Here is a 22,070-nt window from a genome sequence, read left to right as displayed (position 1 = left end):
TGCGTGTTCATTTTCCAATACTTTTGCAGGTTTGTGATCCCACCAGTTCTTTGCTGCTGGGAGGTGGGACTTGAGGCATAAGGTCCAATGGATCATTTGGGCCACATAGTTGTGCCTCTGTTTGTAGTCTGTCTGTGCGATTTTCTTACAGCAGCTGAGGATATGATCCATGGTTTCGTCGGTTTCCTTGCACAGTCTGCACTTTGGGTCATCAGCTGATTTTTCAATCTTGGCCTTAATTGCCTTTGTCCTGATGTCTTGCTCCTGGGCTGCAAGGATCAGGCCTTCTGTCTCCTTCTTCAGGGTCCCATTCGTGAGCCAGAGCCAGGTGTAATTATTATTATTATTATTATTATTATTATTATTATTATTATTATTATTATTATTATTTACTACATTTATATCCCGCTCTTCTCACCCTGAAGGGGACTCAGAGCGGCTTACAAATCAAATGTACATACAATATATTACCTCACAACCTCTGAGGATGCCTGCCATAGATGTGGGAGAAACGTCAGGAGAGAATGCTGCTTCGGGAACATGGCCATATAGCCCGGAAAACACACAACAGCCCTATGATCCCAGCCATGAAAACCTTCGACAACACAACACAACCTGGCGATGTTTAAAACACAAGGCACTCCACTTATCCCCTGCATTTGTTCAATTCCTTTGTGCCTCATTGCTTCCTGTCACTCTCTTGTCTCCTCTATTTACTTCCAGCCAACTTTAGGCTGCCGGGGAGAGCGGCCCACTCCCCAAATTGTATCTCGAATGCTCCATCCTCCATCAATTAGCTCAACAGAAGACCCTTCCCGTTGTTGTTTTAACCGTCCTGTTAAGAGATCTTAATTCTGTGTCCAGATCTGTGTCCAGTATGTATATGTGCGTGTGTGTATGTGCGTGTATGTATATAGAGCCCCCAGGGGTGCAGCAGGTTAAACCTCCGAGCTGTGGAACTTGCTGATTGAAAGGTTGGCAATTCGAATCCGGGGAACGGGGTGAGCTCCCGCTGTTAGCCCCAGCTTCTGCCAACTAGCAGTTCAAAAACACGCAAATGTGAGTAGATAAATAGGTATTGCTCCAGCGAGAAGGTAAAGGCACTCCATGCAGGCAAGAGAGGAGCCTTCTCGCAGGATTATAATACATCTGGGTATCCCCTCGGCAATGACTTTGTAGACAGCTGATTCTCTCACACCAGAAGCGACTTGAGGTACAACCAAACAAACAGACCTTTTCAGGATCAACTTTCTGGGTTTTTTAATACATTATAACTATTCTCAATTTGCTTCTGACACTATATATATGTCTGTGTGGGTGTGTGTCTATGTCTATCCTTTAGTGAACACCTTCAATTACAACTTCCAGATACAACAGGAAAAGGCCAACCAAAGTGTGCCACTATTGTTCAAACATTCCTTTTCCCCGGGGACATCCCAAACATTCCTAGATTGCACCAATATGGCTTTCCTGCCATATATTTTACAACACCTGCCTACATCACCGACTGCCCAAAGGCAACAGGGAAAAGTTGGGGGCAAAGGTAAGCAACAAGGGCTGAGCTTAGGAAAGACAGATTTCCTGGACTAAACCATGAAAATGAACAGTGCTTTAAAAAAAACCCTCTAAAATCAGGACAGTAAATAAAAAATAACACTCAGAAGCTGGGAATTTCAGACAAGAAATTATCAGGGTCAGGTAACACATCCCAACAAAGGATTCCCCCAACCAGGAAGCAGCCAGGCTGTGAAGCTGCCAGGCTATTCAATGCTAATCAAGCTGGTCAATTGCAACATTCTCACTTGCATCAGGTAGACCTTTCTCCCACCCTGGTCATTATTCCACAGATACATATAGATATAGATGTGTGTGTGTGTGTGTGTATGTATGTGTGTATAAATATATGTGTGGGTACATATATGTATGTATATGTGTATGTATAAGTGTATGTATATGTGTATATATATGTGTGTGTATGTGTACACATATGTATGTATATGTGTGTGTATATGTATATGTGTGTATATATGTGTGTACATATATGTGTGTATATACAGTAGAGTCTCACTTATCCAAGCTTAACGGGCCGGCAGAAGCTTGGATAAGCGAATATCTTGGATAATAAGGAGGAATTAAGGAAAAGGCTATTAAACATCAAATTAGGTTATGATTTTACAAATTAAGCACCAAAACATCATGTTATACAACAAATTTGACAGAAAAAGTAGTTCAATACGCAGTAATGTTATGTTGTAATTACTGTATTTACCAATTTAGCACCAAAATACCACGATATATTGAAAACATTGACTACAAAATGGCTTGGATAATCCAGAAACTTGGATAAGTGAGACTCTACTGTATGTATATGTGTATATATGTGTGTGTGTGTGTACACATATGTATGTATATGTGTGTGTATATGTATATGTATGTGTGTATATATGTATACAGTAGAGTCTCACTTATCCAACATAAACGGGCCGGCAGAATGTTGGATAAGCGAATATGTTGGATAATAAGGAGAGATTAAGGAAAAGTCTATTAAACATTAAATTGGGTTATGGTTTTACAAATTAAGCACCAAAACATCATGTTATACAACAAATTTGACAGAAAAAGTAGTTCCATATGCAGTAATGCTATGTAGTAATTACTGTATTTATGAATTTAGCACCAAAGTATCATGATGCATTGAAAACATTGACTACAAAAATGCGTTGGATAAGCCAGAACGTTGGATAAGCGAGTGTTGGATAAGTGAGACTCTACTGTATGTGTGTCTGTGTGTGTGTATATATATATATGTGTATATGTGTATGTGTATACACACACCCCAGTTGCCTAGTTTCCAAAAGAGCTCACAACCTCTGAGGATGCCTGCCACAGATGTGGGCGAAATGTCAGGAGAGAGTGCTTCTGGGACATGGCTATACAGCAATACAGACCGGAAAACTCACAGCAAACCAAATCCTTTACCTATCCAATTAGCAGTGTTGGCAATCTATTTTCTTTCCTGTTTTTTGACAACAAATAATATATCTTGGTGAGTTATCCTCAAAATGATGCGTGATGCGCAAGAGCGATGTTTGCTAAAACGATAGTCCAGAGATACTTCGGGAGAGCAGCTTCCTTCCAAATTCCTGCTTTTCCCAGGAATTTTCGAGATCCATTTGCAATCCCAGGGAGAGAGAGGTGGCTGAGCAAACAATGGCTTGATTATCTCAGGCATTTTCTGCCCGCCTTGGCCTTTCAAGGGAAGGTGCCGCCTGGCTCCGGTTGTGGCTCCCGCCCCACAACCGCACATGTCGCCAGCTTCTTCTGACTGCAAGGCATCCCTCGCCCCAGAGATCGGACTTGTTTATAACTCAGTTTACTGACCGCCCTCCCATTTTATTCCACCTCTCCTAAATGGTGGTCCTTTTATATTATCATCTCATGTCTTAATTGATTTATCTTTATTATATTGTATCACTTGGTTTTAATGTGTTTTATTTGGTCAAAAATGCGCTTTTGGAGAGTAACCATTTTATATTTCTTTTCCGTTGCTCCCCTTAATATGTAACCTCCAGAATACCCCACTCCCTTATGACCCTGTTCGCTGTGGTTTTTATTTTTATGTCTTTCTCACCCCGAGTTTTAACTTAATGTTCATGTGGTCTGCCCTTGTTTTTATTGTCTCCTTGTTTTATTTTGTAATGGATATTATTTACTGTATTGTTTACTGTATTGTGGTGTGCTGTTCTGTTATACGCTGTTTACGTTGTATTGTTTTGGGTGTGGCCCCATGTAAGCTGCCCCGAGTCCCCATTGGGGAGATGGTGGCGGGGTATAAATAAAGTTTTATTATTATTATTATTATTTTTACATGTATTTTACTTGCTTATTATCTGTTTCGGGCTTGGCTCCATATTAGCTGCCCTGGGAGTCCCTCCGGGGAGAAGGAGGCAGGATAGAAAAATAAAGTTGTTGTTGTTGTTGTTGTTATTATTATTATTATTATTGACACAGCAAACAAGATAGACATGCTGGATTTCGTATCACAAAATCACAAGTCAAACACTTCCCAAGCGTTTAGGACTTTGTAATTTATTATTATTATTATTATTATTATTATTATTATTATTATTATTATTTTATTGTATGACACAGCAAACAAGATAGATATGCTGGATTTCGTATCACAAAATCACAAGTCGAACACTTCCCAAGTGTCTAGGACTGTGTGATGTATTTTCGGATGATGCGCGCAGATCCCAGTCGGGTGGCCTTTTGAAGTTGGCAGATCGTAATTTCATTATTATTATTATTATTATTATTATTATTATTATTATTATTATTTTACACAGCAAACTAGATAGATATGCTGGATTTCGTATCACAAAATCACAAGTGAAACACTTCTCAAGTGTTTAGGACTGTGTGATGTATTTTCGGATGATGCACGCAGATCCCAGTAGGGTGGTCTTTTGCAGTTGGCAGATCGTAATTTCATTATTATTATTATTATTATTATTATTATTATTTGAAACAGAAGAAGATGAGTCCACAACAGACACTCTGCTGGCTGTTGTATTGGATCACACAATTATTATTATTATTATTATTGTTATTATTATTATTTACTCCTGAATAAATGGTTGGGAGGAGATGGATAATCAGGACAGAATCTTGAAAAATGAAGCTAAGATTCTGAAGGACAGAGTCCCCCCAAAAACGACTCTTCCAAGTTCCAAACTGGGTTTTGGGATACTTGACAGTAGGTCAGTCACTTTCAGTTTTCGCAATGATAACTAATATGCTCCACATATCAATACATACCTTTTGAAAGTATAAACTCATATAATCCAATGCGAAGCAGATAACCTGGATATGATATGCCAGCATGGATGGGGCATAGTGGGTCTGAAGGGCATGTTTTACCACTACAGCCACCCTGGGACCAACAATGGCCAGGAGAGGGTTAACACCTCCCAACAAAGGATTCCCCCAGGCAAGGAGCAGCCAGGTCTTGAAGCTGCAGGGCCATTCAATGCTAATCATGGTAATCTATTGCAACATTCACACTTGTCTCAAACAGGCAAGAGTATAGTTATGAATGCTAAGCCAAGATTCTTATGAGTCCTGGTTTAGTATTGTGTTGAATGCATGGCCCATGACATGATGTCAATTAACCTCCAATAATAATAATAATAATAATAATAATAATAATAATAATAATAACAACAACAACAACATCATTCCAATTAAGCCTATGAGCATACATAGTTATGAATGCTAAGCCAAGATTCTTATGAGTCCTGGTTTAGTATTATGTTGAATGCATGGCCCATGACACTATGCCAATTAACCTCCAATAATAATAATAACAACAACAACAACAACAACAACAACAACATTCCAATTAAGCCAAGATTGTTATGAGTCCTGGTTTAGTATTGTGTTGAATGCATGGCCCATGACACGATGCCAATTAACCTCCAATTATTATTATTATTATTATTATTATTATTATTATTATTATTATTATTATTAAATTATATTATACTAGCTGTGCCCGGCCACGCGTTGCTGTGGCAAAATGGTGGTGGTTTTGGTTAAAAATTGTGTAAGTTTTATTTGACGTTATTTGTATTTTTTATAATTTTTATTGTAAGTTATCTTTTTATTTATTATATTTTATTATTTTCTTGTATTATTTTTAGTTATTTTCTGTTATTATAGTATTTTATTGTATTAATTTTCTAGTGTTTTTAATAATTTTTTAGTGTTTTTTATTATTTTTTATTGGGTTGCTAGGAGACCAAGTTGGAGGAGCTTAGCCTTCTAACTGGCAGCAATTGGATAAAAGCAATTATTCCTCTCCCACTAATTAGGACTTTATTTTTCTTTTCTTTTTGTTGTATCAACCTCGAGGCGTGGATGATGGGTTGTGTTGTCAAATTTCGAGGTTGGGGGGCCTGTAGTTTTGTTGTTTTGTGGGTCGCCGTGATGCCATCACTCTTTTATATATATAGATAACATAATAAAATATATAATAATATAATATAATATAATAATATATAATATTTTATATATATATATATATATATATATATATATATATATATATATATTTAATAATAATAATAATACCTAATTTATTCTTGTACCCCGTCCCCATCTCCCCAAAGGGACTTGGGTGGCTTACATAAGAAAAACAGTCCATACATTTAAAACATATATATACTATACTATACATATATATACTATATAATAACATAGTTTACAAAGTTTACATCCATCCCATAGTTTACAAAGCCATTCTTCTCTAAGGTCCCGAGGATTTAATTTATTTCCCACTGTTTGCCATAAAAATCGCCTTTCCATCGGCGCAGTCTATTAAAAACCGGTGTTTATTTTCACGGCAGCAGGATCTCAGATGGATAGGCAGTGAGTGTGTCAATTATCCTCGCAATAAAGTTTCTGTGTTTTCCTTTTAAAACCAACATTGGTCCCAATTAGAGTGAACCTGCTTAAATCAATGGGACTTAGGGCAGCAGTAACCCATGCATTTAAATTGACGTATTCTGGGTGCGAGTAACTTCGCCCAAAATCTTGTGGCCTGGTCCCAACTTGGAGGAGACCTATTGAATCGATTGTCAAATGGCAAATCAATATGGAGATCAATTCAATTGATTCAATGGGTCACAAAGTAGTAGTCGGGGGAGACAAATGGATTGTGTGCGGACGCAAACTTAACACCAATTATTCCAGTACATTTTAACGCCTTTTCTGATAAACCATCCCTTACTTATTCCTATATATATATATATATATATATATATATATATATATATATACCCATATATATTAAATATGAAATTCCATATATATGAAATTATATATATATTCCCATATATATTAAATATGAAATTACACATATATGAAATTATATATATATTCCCATATATATTAAATATGAAATTACACATATATATGAAATTATATATATATTCCTATATAGTAAATATGAAATTCCATATATATATGAAATATATATTCCCATATATAGTAAATATGAAATTCCATATATATATGAAATTATATATATTCCCATATATATTAAATATGAAATTCCATATATATATGAAATTATATATATTCTCATATATATTAAATATGAAATTCCATATATATATGAAATTATATATATTCCCATATATATTAAATATGAAATTCCATATATATATGAAATTATATATATATTCCCATATATATTAAATATGAAATTACACATATATATGAAATTATATATATATTCCTATATAGTAAATATGAAATTTCATATACATATATATGAAATTAGATATATTCCCATATATATTAAATATGAAATTCCATATATATATGAAATTATATATATTCCTATATATATTAAATATGAAATTCCATATATATATGAAATTATACATATTCCCATATATATTAAATATGAAATTCCATATATATATGAAATTATATATATTCCCATATATATTAAATATGAAATTCCATATATATATGAAATTATATATATTCTCATATATAGTAAATATGAAATTACATATATATGAAATTATACATATTTCCATATATATTAAATATGAAATTCTATATATGTATGAAAGTATATATATTCCCATATATATTAAGTATGGAATTCTATATATGTATGAAATTATATATATTCCCATATATATTAAATATGAAATTCCATATATATATATATATATATATATATATATGAAATTATATATATGTGTGTGTGTATATATACACACACTGAATATACACAAATATAACTATAACAATAATAATAATAATAACAACAATAACAACAACAAGTAGGGTTTATATGTATATCTGTGGAATAATGTCCAGGGTGAGAGAAAGAACTCTTGTCTGTTTGAGGCAAGTGTGAATGTTGCAATTGGACACCATGATTAGCATTGAATAGCCTTGCAGCTTCAAAGCCTGGCTGCTTCCTGCCTGGGGGAAATCCTTTGTTGGGATACAGCCATACAGCCCGGAAAACACACAACAACCCTGTGATTCCGGCTATGCAAGCCTTCGACAACAGACCTCACAACCTCTGAGGATGCCTGCCACAGATGTGGGCGAAACGTCAGGAGGGAATGCTTCTGGAACATGGTCATACAGCCCAGAAAACTGACAGCGACCCATAAAAAGTATGGTTCTTCCAATGGAGAGTGGGGTTTGAATTTAGATACAAGGCTTGTGGATAGAAGTCTAAGACATCTCTTAACCTTTCCTCTACCTCCGATCCTCAAGTGCTGTTGGGTTACAATTCCCATTATCCTCAGTCCACATAGTGATGGGAGCTGTCATTCAATGACATCTGGGGATCCATATTGGGTTACAATTAAAGGCCGTTGGATAAAAACATTACAGTTGGCCATATTCATGGATTCTCTCCATCCATTGAATCCACATCCCTTTGGAGGCAACCCTGATGTGTCCTTCCATGATTGGACAACCTGAAGGTCTACTGTGAAGGCCATGTTGGCTGAGGGATTCTGAGCATTGTAGTCCCAACAAAGAAACGTTCCCAAGTTCTGCCCAAGTCTGAATCCAAAGACATTCTCCAGAAGAAGAAGAAGAAGAAGAAGAAGAAGAAGAAGAAGAAGAAGAAGGACAACAACAACAACAACAACAACAACAACAAGAACAACAAGAACAAGAAGAGGAGGAGGAGGTGATCAAGGTCTACTGTGAAGGCCATGTTGGCTGAGGGATTCTGAGCATTGTAGTCCCAACAAAGAAACGTTCCCAAGTTCTGCCCAAGTCTGAACCCAAAGACATTCTCCAGAAGAAGAAGAAGAAGAAGAAGAAGAAGAAGAAGAAGAAGAAGAACAACAACAACAACAACAACAACAACAAGAACAAGAACAAGAAGAAGAACAAGAACAAGAACAAGAAGAGGAGGAGGAGGTGATCAAGGTCTACTGTGAAGGCCATGTTGGCTGAGGGATTCTGAGCATTGTAGTCCCAACAAAGAAACTTTCCCAAGTTCTGCCCAAGTCTGAACCCAAAGACATTCTCCAGAAGAAGAAGAAGAAGAAGGAGAAGGAGGAGGAGGAGGACAACAACAACAACAACAACAAAAACAAGAAGAAGAACAAGAAGAGGAGGAGGAGGAGGTGATCAAGGTCTACTGTGAAGGCCATGTTGGCTGAGGGATTCTGAGCATTGTAGTCCCAAAAAAGAAACGTTCCCAAGTTCTGCCCAAGTCTGAACCCAAAGACATTCTCCAGAAGAAGAAGAAGAAGAAGAAGAAGAAGGACAACAACAACAACAACAACAACAAGAAGAAGAAGAGGAGGAGGAGGTGATCAAGGTCTACTGTGAAGGCCATGTTGGCTGAGGGATTCTGAGCATTGTAGTCCCAACAAAGAAACGTTCCCAAGTTCTGCCCAAGTCTGAACCCAAAGACATTCTCCAGAAGAAGAAGAAGAAAAGAAGAAGAAGAAGAACAACAACAACAACAACAACAACAACAAGAACAAGAACAAGAAGAAGAACAAGAACAAGAACAAGAAGAGGAGGAGGAGGTGATCAAGGTCTACTGTGAAGGCCATGTTGGCTGAGGGATTCTGAGCATTGTAGTCCCAACAAAGAAACTTTCCCAAGTTCTGCCCAAGTCTGAACCCAAAGACATTCTCCAGAAGAAGAAGAAGAAGAAGGAGAAGGAGGAGGAGGACAACAACAACAACAACAACAAAAACAAGAAGAAGAACAAGAAGAGGAGGAGGAGGAGGTGATCAAGGTCTACTGTGAAGGCCATGTTGGCTGAGGGATTCTGAGCATTGTGGTCCCAACAAAGAAACTTTCCCAAGTTCTGCCAAAGTCTGAACCCAAAGACATTCTCCAGAAGAAGAAGAGGAAGAAGAAGAAGAAGAAGAAGAAGAAGAAGAAGAACAACAACAACAACAACAACAACAACAACAACAACAAGAACAAGAAGAAGAACAAGAAGAGGAGGAGGAGGAGGTGATCAATGTCTACTGTGAAGGCCATGTTGGCTGAGGGATTCTGAGCATTGTAGTCCCAACAAAGAAACTTTCCCTAGTTCTGCCAAAGTCTGAACCCAAAAGACATTCTCCAGAAGAAGAAGAGGAGGAGGAGGAGGAGGTGGTGGTGGTGACCGCTTGCTTTCCTCCATCCAACAGGCCAGGATCAAGGAGGTGAGGAGTAACTTTCATCCTGGAAGCTCGCCATCAATGGAAATCTATTGATGTGGACGGAACAATGGATTTGGCCCATTAGTTTAATGGCAGTGGCAACGAGGACGGGAAAAAAAACCCAGCTTGAACCCAGCCCACGTGACCTTCGATGGTGCCATCAACTTGTCTCCATCTCAAGGGAGCATCCACAAACACGAATCCTGATATTCTCCACTAAAATCCAAGCTGAAGGGGTGGGAGTTGGCTTCCCATGTTGACAAGGTTTTGATGACTTTGTTATCAGGTGAGAAGAATTGGGGGGAAAGGTGGGGCCGGATGGAGATGGAGATGGAGAGCAGCCCCCCTGCCAAGCAGGGCTATTCAGGTCTGGTTCCTGTAATAAAGTGATTTAATAGACCTAAAGAGGCCAATTCGCTTCTTTCTTCCACAGCCACTTCCTGTGGGTTATCTTTCACATATGTAAATGGCCAGGACGGAGAGGGTTATCAATGACCCCGGTGCCATTAAGGCAGGCCGGGTGTCTGGTTTGATGGTTTGAGGAGGACGTTGAGCCTGGACAAGGAGCTTCTCCCATCAACTTCTGGCCCACCATGGACTCCCTGTCCCATGAGAAATGGGAAATAAATCACTGCATGCATTGAGATGTTACAAAAACAACCGTGGTTTAGGCTGATCAAAGCACTTCCGAGATGTGATCTCCCGTTAATTCGAGCAATATCCCAAAGATAATATGAACCCGTTTGCTCTGTACGTGGAGCCGGCCTCCCATCAAGCAAAGGAATATTATGGAAAACATTCCAATTTGAAATGGGGATTATTCAATGGACTTTCTTAGCCATGCAAAGAGACCTGGAAGCACCTTGGAGACTAAACTGAGATGTTGGCAGTTGAAGCTTTTGTAGATTAAGGGTGCATCTAACATTATGGAATTTAATAATCTATATATATAAAAGGGTAATGGAATCACGGCAGCGGACAAAATAACAAAACTAAACACCCCACAACCTCAAAAATTGACAGCACAACCCCTCATCCACGCCTCTGGGTTGATACAACAAAAAGAAAAGAAAAATAAAGTCCTAATTAGAGGGAGAGGAATAATTGTTTTTATCCAATTGCTGCCAGTTAGAAGGCTAAGCTCCACCCACTTGGTCTCCTAGCAACCCTCTCAGCCCAGGGGACAGGCAGAGTTAGGCCTCACTTAGGCCTCTTCCACAAATTATCTGATTTTAACTGGATTATATGGCAGTGTAGACTCAAGGCTCTTCCACACACCTATATAACCCATTTATAATGGACTTAATGTAAGGTAAAACCTTTGCCCTTTACCTTAACTACCACCAATTCTTCAATACTTTATTTCCCATACCACCAGACTTTGCCACAGCAACGCGTGGCCGGGCACAGCTAGTCTATATATATAAAAGAGTGATGGCATCAGGGCAGCGGACAAAACAACAAAACTACAGGCCCTCCAACCTCGAAATTTGACAGCACAACCCATCATTCACGGCTCTAGGTTGATACAACAAAAAGGAAAAGAAAAAATAAAGTCCTAATTACAGGGAGAAGAATAATAGTTTTTATCCAATTGCTGCCAGTTTGAAGGCTAAGCTCCACCCACTTGGTCTCCTAGCAACCTACTCAGCCCAGGGGACAGGCACAGTTAGGCCTCACTTAGGCCTCTTCCACAGATTATCAGATTTTAACTGGATTATATGGCAATGTAGACTCAAGGCCCTTCCACACAGCTATATAACCTATTAGGAATCTTATATTATCTGCTTTGAACTGGATTATCTTGACTCCACACTGTCATATAATCCAGTGTGCATACTAAACATAAAGACATTCAATACCACCACTACCTCAACAATTTCTCATCAACACCCCCAGACAACACCACAGCAATGCGTGGCCGGGCACAGCTAGTAATAATAATAATAATAATAGTTTATTTATACCCCGCCTCCATCTCCCTGAAGAATGTGCGAGGAAACTGACGAAACCATTGATCATATCCTCCTGCTGTAAGAAAATCGCACAGACAGACTACAAACAGAGGCACAACTATGTGGCCCAAATGATTCATTGGAACTTATGCCTCAAGTACCACCTCCCAGCAGCAAAGAACTGGTGGGATCACAAACCTGCAAAAGTATTGGAAAATGAGCACGCAAAGAGACTGTGGGACTTCCGAATCCAGACTGACAAAGTTCTGGAACACAACACACCAGACATCACAGTTGTGGAAAAGAAAAAGGTTTGGATCATTGATGTTGCCATCCCAGGTGACAGTCGCATTGACAAAAAACAACAGGAGAAACTCAGCCGCTATCAGGACCTCAAGATTGAACTTCAAAGACTCTGGCAGAAACCAGCGCTGGTGGTCCCGGTGGTGATGGGCACACTGGGTGCCGTGCCAAAAGATCTCAGCCGGCATTTGGAAACAATGCTGGATTTCGTATCACAAAATCACAAGTCGAACACTTCCCAAGTGTCTAGGACTGCATGATGTATCTTTGGATCATGCATGCAGATCCCAGTAGGGTGGCCTTTTGCAGTTGGCAGATTATTATTACTACTATTATTATTATTTTATTATGACACAGCAAACAAGATAGATATGCTGGATTTCGTATCACAAAATCACAAGTCAAACACTTCGCAAGTGTCTAGGACTGGGTGATGTATTTTCGGATGATGCGTGCAGATCCCAGTAGGGTGGCCTTTTGCAGTTATTATTATAATTATTATTTTATTATGACACAGCAAACAAGATAGATATGCTGGATTTCGTATCACAAAATCACAAGTCGAACACTTCCCAAGTGTCTAGGACTATGTGATGTATTTTCGGATGATGCGTGCAGATCCCAGTAGGGTGGCCTTTTGCAGTTGGCAGATGCAGATTTTCTGGATTTCTTCTGGATTATTATTATTATTATCAACACAACGACATTGTATGACACAGCAAACAAGATAGATATGCTGGATTTCATTTCGCAAAACCACAAGTTGAACACTTCCCAAGTGTCTAGGACTGTGTGATGTAATAATTATATTATTATTATTATATTATTATTATTATTATTATTATTATTATTATTATTATTATTATTATTATTATTATTATTACTGTTATTGGGCACCTTCACCAGGGTTCCCACCTCACTCAGCCAGCAACCACACTTAGGGAGATTTAAACGGTGGTGACCACCAAAGCATGCGGTGACATTAAGGACTTCTTCCTGGATGAATGGAAGAGGCTTCCAGTGGAATGTGGTGCTTCTTTGCTAGAATGGGGAGGAGGCGTTGGGGGCAAGGCCCTTACAATGGCCAGAGACACCCAGCCACTTAATTTTTGTGTGCAGGGCTACTACTGGTGTCTGAAATCAGAAAACTAGACTGTCTGGGGGCAATAAATCCTGGGGAGAACAGAGGTCTGCCACCCAGCCCGAAGGATCTGGGGTCACCGCTGGATTCCAGAAGCGCACAGAGATGCACAAAACAGACTCTCCTAATTTTTCCGTCTGTCCTTCTCCCAACCAGAGCCGGCCCTAAGTATTTTTCAAGTGTAGGCGAACAGAATTTTGGCGCCCCCCCCCCCCAAAAAACCAATCATTGAAAAATAAAAGTGTTGGATAAGCGAAAATGTTTGATAATAAAGAGGGATTAAGGAAAAGCCTATTAAACATCAAATTACATTAAGATTTTACAAATTAAGCACTAAAACATCATGTTTTACAACAAATCAACAGAAAAAGCAGTTCAATACCTTGCGGAGGCAGACCACAGGATGCAGGAGTTGCCTCGATGGCGCCCCCAAAAAGATGGTGCCACAGGCAACTGCCTAGTTGGCCTGGTGGTTGAACCGCCTCTGCTCCCAACATTTCCTCCCTTTGGAACCGATTCCAAACCTTGGTGCTCACAATGGGCCCCGTTCTTCCAAATTAAGAGGGACACTTAAAATCTCAGCCACATACCAATGTGACTGGGGATGGGGCTACTACAAAGCAATTGTCCTTTCACTCGGGAGAGTCCGGCTCCTGACAATGCAGGCCAATGCGGAACAGGGAAATCAGCATTCCGGATTTATTCCCTCTGGGCTTTTCCATCAATGTATCCAAGCCCTGACCTGGGGGAAACTATTCTCTGGGGTGGGGATGGGGGAGGAAAATGGAGAAATAAAGGGCCACTTCCATGCGTTTTTTTTTAGAATTGCCATCTGCCTGGATGGGAAGGAAAGCAAAGCAAAGCCAAGGAAAATCCAGAGCAATAGGAATCTAACCATTCTTCAGCTCAGGTTTAGTAGCTAGTCCTCCAAATTAAATGAAAGCCAGGGTATTGGGAGCAGTCCTTAACAAGAGAGGAATAATGATAATAATAATAATAATAATAATAATAATAATAATAATAATAATAATAATAATAATATAACCATCCGAAAATACATCACAGAGTCCTAGACACTTGGGAAGTGTTCGACTTGGTGATTTTGTGAAACGAAATCCAGCATATCTATCTTGTTTGCTATGTCATACAATAAAGTAAACTGGTAACACATGGATTATATTTTGGTTTAATTACTGTTTTATAGTTCATATTATTGGATTACATTTCTAGATACAATAAAGTGTAACCATATATATATATATATATATATATATATATATATATATATACACACACACACACATGTAATGTGCATAATTGGGACCAAGTTAACAACAAAACCACTGGGCCAAATCACACCAAATTTGGCCACAATACTAATAACTAATAACTAATAACTTATAACTTTAATAATAATGATGATGATGATAATAATAATAATAATAATAATAATAATAATAATAATAATAATAATAATATAACCATCTGAAAATACATCACACAGTCCTAGACACTTGGGAAATGTTCGACTTGTGATTTTGTGAAACGAAATCCAGGATATCTATCTTGTTTTCTATGTCATACAATAAAATATAACCATATATATATATATATATATATATATATATATATATACACACACACACACACACACACACACACACACACACACACACACACACATATATACACACACACACACACACACACACACACACACATATACATGTAATGTGCATAATTAGGACCAAGTTAACAACAAAACCACTGGGCCAAATCACACCAAATTTGGCCACAAAACTAATAACTTATAACTTTAATAATAATAATAATAATAATAATAATAATAATAATAATAATAATAATAATAATAATATAACCATCCGAAAATACATCACACAGTCCTAGACACTTGGGAAATGTTCGATTTGTGATTTTGTGAAACGAAATCCAGCATATCTATCTTGTTTGCTATGTCATACAATAAAATATAATCATATATATATATATATACACACACACACACACACACACACACACATGTAATTTGCATAATTAGGATCAAGTTAACAACAAAACCACTGGGCCAAATCACACCAAATTTGGCCACAAAACTAATCAATTTCCAAGGAGTGGCCATCAAAAAAAGAGAGAGAGAAAGAAAGAAAAACACCATGCCTATATGTAGAAAGCAGCCAGGCTTTTCAGCTGCAAGACTATTCAATGCAATTCAAGCCGGCCAAACAAGGATTCCCAGGCTTCAAAGCGGCTCTTTGATTGAAGGTGCTACTCCAGCTCTCCAAACAAGGATCCCCCTATGTATAACACAGCCAGGCATTGAAGCTGCAAGGCTATTCAGTGCAATTCAACCAGACCAACAGAGGTTTAACCTTGGTAGAAGGAGGACAGGCTTTGAAGCAGCGATACTACTCTATACTATTGAAGCTGACCAAAGATTCCCCTAGTTAGCAAGCAGCCAGGCTTTGAAGCAGTAAGGCTATTCATTGCAATTCTAGCAGCCCTAAAAACCATTCCCCTAGAACGCATGTAGCCAGACTTCCAAGAAGCAAGCCTATTCCATTGCATTCTAGCTCACCAAACAAGGATTCTCATAAGAAGAAAACAGCCAGGCTTTGAGCCTGCAAGGCTATTCACTGCTATTCCACCCAGCCAACAAAGGATTCCCATAAGCCACAGCAATGCGTGGCTGAGCACAGCTAGGTTCTGTCCACTTGTAGGACCAAGTTAACAACAAAACCACTGGACCAAATGCCACCAAATTTGGCCACAATACACCAACACATCCAAGGAATGTCCATCACTAAACACCACCCTGCCCCCAAAAAAACCCCATATACTACCACTTCCTCATTCCAGTAGAGTCTCACTTATCCAACACTCGCTTATCCAACATTCTGGATTATCCAACGCATTTTTGTAGTCAGTGTTTTCAATACATTTTGATATTTTGGTGCTAAATTCGTAAATACACTAATTACTACATAGCATTACTGTGTATTGAACTACTTTTTCTGTCAAATTTGTTGTATAACATGATGTTTTGGTGCCTAATTTGTAAAATCATAACCTAATTTGATGTTTAACAAGCTTTTCCTTAATCTCTCCTTATTATCCAACATATTTGCTTATCCAACGTTCTGCCAGCCTGTTTACGTTGGATAAGCGAGAATCTACTTTTTTTCCAACACCAGCAGACTACAAAATGGTAACGTGTGGCTGAACACAGCTAGTATCATAATATTGATTCCGATGCTTGCTTTATATTAACACAATCACAGATTTTGCATTTCTTATTCTCAGTGTGGCTACTACCGGTAAAAGGAGACTAGCATCCATCCATGCTTCATCTTGAGGCAATTGTTGCAAGACGAGGAAAACAAACTAGGCTTGATTCTGAACAAGAACATTGTACATCTCTCACATAAACTTCCTTCCCTTTCTATACAATCGTAACTGTGGGAAATCTGAGGCAAACAGGGAAAAAGAGTCTCGCTCTTCCCAGCATCGCATGGCCTGAGCTTTAACAGCTGACCTTTAGACCCCTGCCTTGTAAACACCTTGAGCCCCACTTTAGCAAAGTGGGACAGGAACAAACAGAAGAAGACAATCCAATCCTTCTGGACCCAATTTCCATGCAAAAAGTGGTGTAGGAGAGGGCTACAGGGTGAGTTCCCCTTACACAAGGAGCTTCACAAGGCAGGGTGCTTCTACACTGGAGAAGTTATACGGTTTGACACCACTTTAGCTGTCATAGCTCAATGTTATAGGTGTTAAAAATACTATTAATATAAATAATGATAGTTATTCTGGGACCCTGAGCTGGGTCTGGGAGAGGAGTGCCTCCCCATGACATCTGATGTGTGCCAATGGGTGTTAATAATAATATTAATATAAATAATGATAGTTATTCTGGGATTCTAAGCTGGGACTGGAAAAGGAGCGCCTCCCCATGACATCTGATGTGTGCCAATGGGTGTCAATAATAATATTAATATAAATAATGATAGTTATTCTGGGATTTTAAGCTGGGACTGGAAAAGGAGCGCCTCCCCATGACATCTGATGTGTGCCAATGGGTGTTAATAATAATATTAATATAAATAATGATAGTTATTCTGGGATTCTAAGCTGGGACTGGAAAAGGAGTGCCTCCCCATGACATCTGATGTGTGCCAATGGGTGTCAATAATACTATTAATATAAATAACGATAGTTATTCTCCCATGACATCTGATGTGTACCAATGGGTGTTAATAATATTATTAATATAAATAACACTAGTTATTGTGGGACCCTAAGCTGGGTCTGGAGAGGAGTGCCTCCCCATGACATCTGATGTGTGCCAATGGGTGTTAATAATATTATTAATATAAATAACACTAGTTATTGTGGGACCCTAAGCTGGGTCTGGAGAGGAGTGCCTCCCCATGACATCTGATGTGTGCTAATGGGTGTTAATAATAATATTAGTATAAATAATGATAGTTATTGTGGGACTCTAGGCTGGGTCTGGGAGAGGAGTGCCTCCCCATGACATCTGATGTGTACCAAAGGGTGTTCATAATACTATTAATAATAACAATAGTACTCTGGGGAAGACCCAAACATTTTAAAAGTTGGTGGGCTAAAAGGGATCAAAATGCCCTCTGTGTGTGGCGATTTTCACCTTGGAATCCCTCCCATTGCTGCCAATGGCACGAAAATTTTCATGTTTTTCGTCAGCCAGACGAAAATTTGTGTCGCATAAGTGGACTCTTTTTGTTTTACGAAAATGAGCGGAGATTAATGAAACGAACAGCACTTCGATACAAAAGCACAACACTAATGAATATCGCCTGCTACCAAAGATTCATTGAACACCATATCTAAGGAACTAGAGCTGATGTGGTTTATCCAATGCCATTTTCTGACTCAGAAGATCCCCAAAGAAGCCCAAGAACAGGACTCAAAACCAAGACCCCCAGAAAACGACAAGCAGGATGTGGTTTCCACTCCCAGCCACTTTGTGCCTCGCCCGACGCCCACTGTGTGGACCTCCTGGTCCCCGGGAAAGGGGTCCTGGGCTCAGGAGAGGGTCCCGCAGCCCCCTCCCCTCCCCCGCCCCCCCCCCCGGGCCTTACCTGGTGGACGAAGACGTCGAGGGGGGCGTCGAGGGGGGCGCCGTCCGTGCTGGTCATGGAGAGGAAGCCGAAGCCCATGCGCACGTTGAACCACTTGCAGATCCCGGCGCCGCGGAGGAGCACCGCCTGAGGGGCCCCGGGGTCGGGGTCGGGGTCGTGGTGGTCGGGGCGCGGGGGGGCCGGCGGAGGAGAGCCCCCCCGGGAGAGGCCCCCCTCCTCCTCCCCCTCGCCCTCCTTTTGGCAGCCCCCTGAGGAGGAGAGCAAGGCCAGAGACACGTTGGACGAAGGCCCAGGATGAAGGAAGGAGGAGAAGGAGGAGAAGAGAAAGACGAGGAGAGAAGAAGAGGAAGGAGAAGAGAAAGAAGAAGAAGATGAGGGAGAAGAGGAGGAAGGAGAAGGACAAGAGAAAGATCAGGAAAGAGGAGAAAGGAGGAGAAGAAGAGGAAGGAGAAGAGAAAGATCAGGATAGAGGAGAAAGAAGGAGAAGAAGAGGAAGGAGAAGAGGAAGAAGAAGAAGATGAGGGAGAAGAGGAGGAAGGAGAAGGACAAGAGAAAGATCAGGAAAGAGGAGAAAGGAGGAGAAGAAGAGGAAGGATAAGAGAAAGATCAGGATAGAGGAGAAAGAAGGAGAAGAAGAGGAAGGAGAAGAGGAAGAAGAAGAAGATGAGGGAGAAGAGGAGGAAGGAGAAGGACAAGAGAAAGATCAGGAAAGAGGAGAAAGGAGGAGAAGAAGGAGAAGGACAAGAGAAAGATCAGGATAGAGGAGAAAGAAGGAGAAGAAGAGGAAGGAGAAGAGGAAGAAGAAGAAGATGAGGGAGAAGAGGAGGAAGGAGAAGGACAAGAGAAAGATCAGGAAAGAGGAGAAAGGAGGAGAAGAAGGAGAAGGACAAGAGAAAGATCAGGATAGAGGAGAAAGAAGGAGAAGAAGAGGAAGGAGAAGAGGAAGAAGAAGAAGATGAGGGAGAAGAGGAGGAAGGAGAAGGACAAGAGAAAGATCAGGAAAGAGGAGAAAGGAGGAGAAGAAGGAGAAGGACAAGAGAAAGATCAGGAAAGAGGAGAAAGGAGGAGAAGAAGGAGAAGGATAAGAGGAAGATCAGGATAGAGGAGAAAGAAGGAGAAGAAGAGGAAAGAGGAGAAGGAGGAAGAGGGGATGAAGAAGAAGGAGAAGGAGAGAAAGAAGAGGAAGAAGGAGAAGGACAAGAGAAAGATCAGGAAAGAGGAGAAAGGAGGAGAAGAGGAAGGAGAAGAGAAAGATCAGGATAGAGGAGAAAGAAGGAGAAGAAGAGGAAGGAGAAGAGGAAGAAGAAGAAGATGAGGGAGAAGAGGAGGAAGGAGAAGAGAAAGATCAGGAAAGAGCAGAAAGAAGGAGAAGAAGAGGAAAGAGGAGAAGGAGGAAGAGGGGATGAAGAAGAAGGAGAAGGAGAGAAAGAAGAGGAAGAAGGAGAAGAAAAGGAGAGGAAGGAGAAGAGGATGAGGGAGAAGAGAAGGAAGGAGGAGACGGAGAAGGACAAGAAGAACAAAAGAAAGATGAGGAAAGAGAAGAAGAGAAAGGAAAAGAAGAGAAAGAAGAGGAAGAAAAAGAAGAGGAAGGGGAAGCAGAAGAAGAAGAGGAGGAGGGAGAAGAGGAAGAAGGAGAAGAGGAAGAGGGGAGGAAGGAGAAGGAGAAAAAGAAGAGGAAGAAGGAGCAGAGAAGGAGGAAGGAGAAGAGAAGGATGAGGGAGAAGAGAAGAAGGAGAGGAAGAAAAGAGGGGGAAGGAGGAGACTCAAAGAAGGAGAAAGAAGGAAGAGGAGAAAGGAGCAGAGGAAGGAGAGGAAAGAAAAGAGGAGGAGGAAGAGGAAGTCGAAGAAAGAATGAGAAGAAGAAGAGGAAGGAGGAGAAGGAGAAGAGGGAGGAGAAAAGGAGGAGAATGGGACAGGAAAGAGAAGAAGAAGGAGAAGAGGGAAAAGAGAAGAAAAGATAAGAAGAGGAGGAGATGCAGGAGAACAAGAGGAGGAAGGAGATGAAGAAGAAAAAGAAGAGTAAGAGAGGAAGAGGAAGGAGAGGAAAAGAAGAAGAGAAGGAAGAGGAAGGAGAAGAGAAAGAAGACGGAGAGGAAAGAGGAGAAGGAAGAAGAAGAAGAGAGCGTGGACCCCGAGACCCAGCCCAATGGGGTTTCGAGAGCCCCTAAAAAGGGGAAAAGAGGGGCCCGGCTCCTTCCAAAACTCTCCTCCGTTTGCGGAGAAGGGACATGCACAAAACAGACGGGGATGTCGTAAGTTCGGGGCCAGGAAACCCCAAGCCTCCGTCCAGAGGGTCCGGGGCTCCTTGAAGGCCCCCCCCTCCTCCGCCCCCAAATCCTCACCGGGGAAGAAGAAGAGGAAGGGAGCCCGAAAGCACATGGCCGGGGCCGCCGCCTCCTTCCCTCCTTCCCAAAAAGAAGAAGTGGAGACGTCGGGAGAGCGGAAAATCCTCATGGAGCGTGGCCAAACAGCCCGGAAAACTCGCAGCCAGGAACCCAAAGGGGAAGAGAGCAAAGGGATGGGAGTAAAGTGAGAGCAAAGGAGGAGAAGGAAAGAGAAGGATTATGGTGATTAAAGAGACAAAAACCTGCAAACTGTTGGTTGGAGACGGAGCCCATCCTGCCGCCCCGGTGGAAATGGTGGAGTGGGGCGGGCGCAGCCTCCTCCTCCTCCTCCTCCTCCTCTTCTTCCTCTCCTCCTTCTTCTTCCTCTTCTTCTTCTCTTCTGCCCAAAACCAGCCTGGGAATAGGGGAGGGGAGGGGGAGATTCAAACCCAGAGGAAGGAGGGGGAGGAGGAGGAGGGGGTCGGGCGCATCTTCACCCACAATAGCGGGGGAGGAGGGTCTCCTTTTGGGGGGTGGGCTGCCCAAATTTCGGAGAGACAATGGCCCTCCCCTCCCCCCTCCCCCTGGCCGCCCCCTCCTCCTTTTGCGCCTCCTCTTTCCACCCACAAACACACACATTAAGCAAAGACTCCCTTAGACTTTCTTTTTCTTTCCAGCCCTCCAACTACAGTAGAGTCTCACTTATCCAAGCTAAACGGGCCGGCAGAGGCTTGGATAAGCGAATATCTTGGATAATAAGGAAGGATTAAGGAAAAGCCTGTTAAACATCAAATTAGGTTATGATTTTACAAATTAAGCACCAAAACATCATGTTAGACAACAAATTTGACAGAAAAAGTAGTTCAATACACAGTAATGTTATGTTGTAAGTATTGTATTTATGAATTTAGCACCAAAATATCACGATATATTGAAAACATTGACTACAAAAATGGCTTGGATAATCCAGAAGCTTGGATAAG

General features: G+C 40.5%; 1 protein-coding gene across 1 annotated transcript in view; it reads right to left on the bottom strand.

Moving 5' to 3' along the window:
- Nucleotides 1-21,639, bottom strand: part of lin28a (lin-28 homolog A) — a 37,820-nt gene extending 16,181 nt beyond the window's left edge. The window contains exons 1-2 of the mRNA XM_062962743.1: nt 21,351-21,639; nt 18,764-19,011 (exon numbers count right to left, since the gene is read on the bottom strand). Coding sequence (XP_062818813.1) covers nt 18,764-19,011; nt 21,351-21,381 — 279 coding nt within the window. The 5' untranslated portion in view covers nt 21,382-21,639. The remainder of the gene's footprint in view (nt 1-18,763; nt 19,012-21,350) is intronic.
- Between the last annotated feature and the right edge of the window lie 431 nt (nt 21,640-22,070).

This window comes from Anolis carolinensis, unplaced genomic scaffold, assembly GCF_035594765.1.
Source record: "Anolis carolinensis isolate JA03-04 unplaced genomic scaffold, rAnoCar3.1.pri scaffold_10, whole genome shotgun sequence".
Taxonomy (NCBI): domain Eukaryota; kingdom Metazoa; phylum Chordata; class Lepidosauria; order Squamata; family Dactyloidae; genus Anolis; species Anolis carolinensis.
Note: the sequence above shows the minus strand (reverse complement) of the source record. Positions and strands in the feature narration are given on the sequence as shown.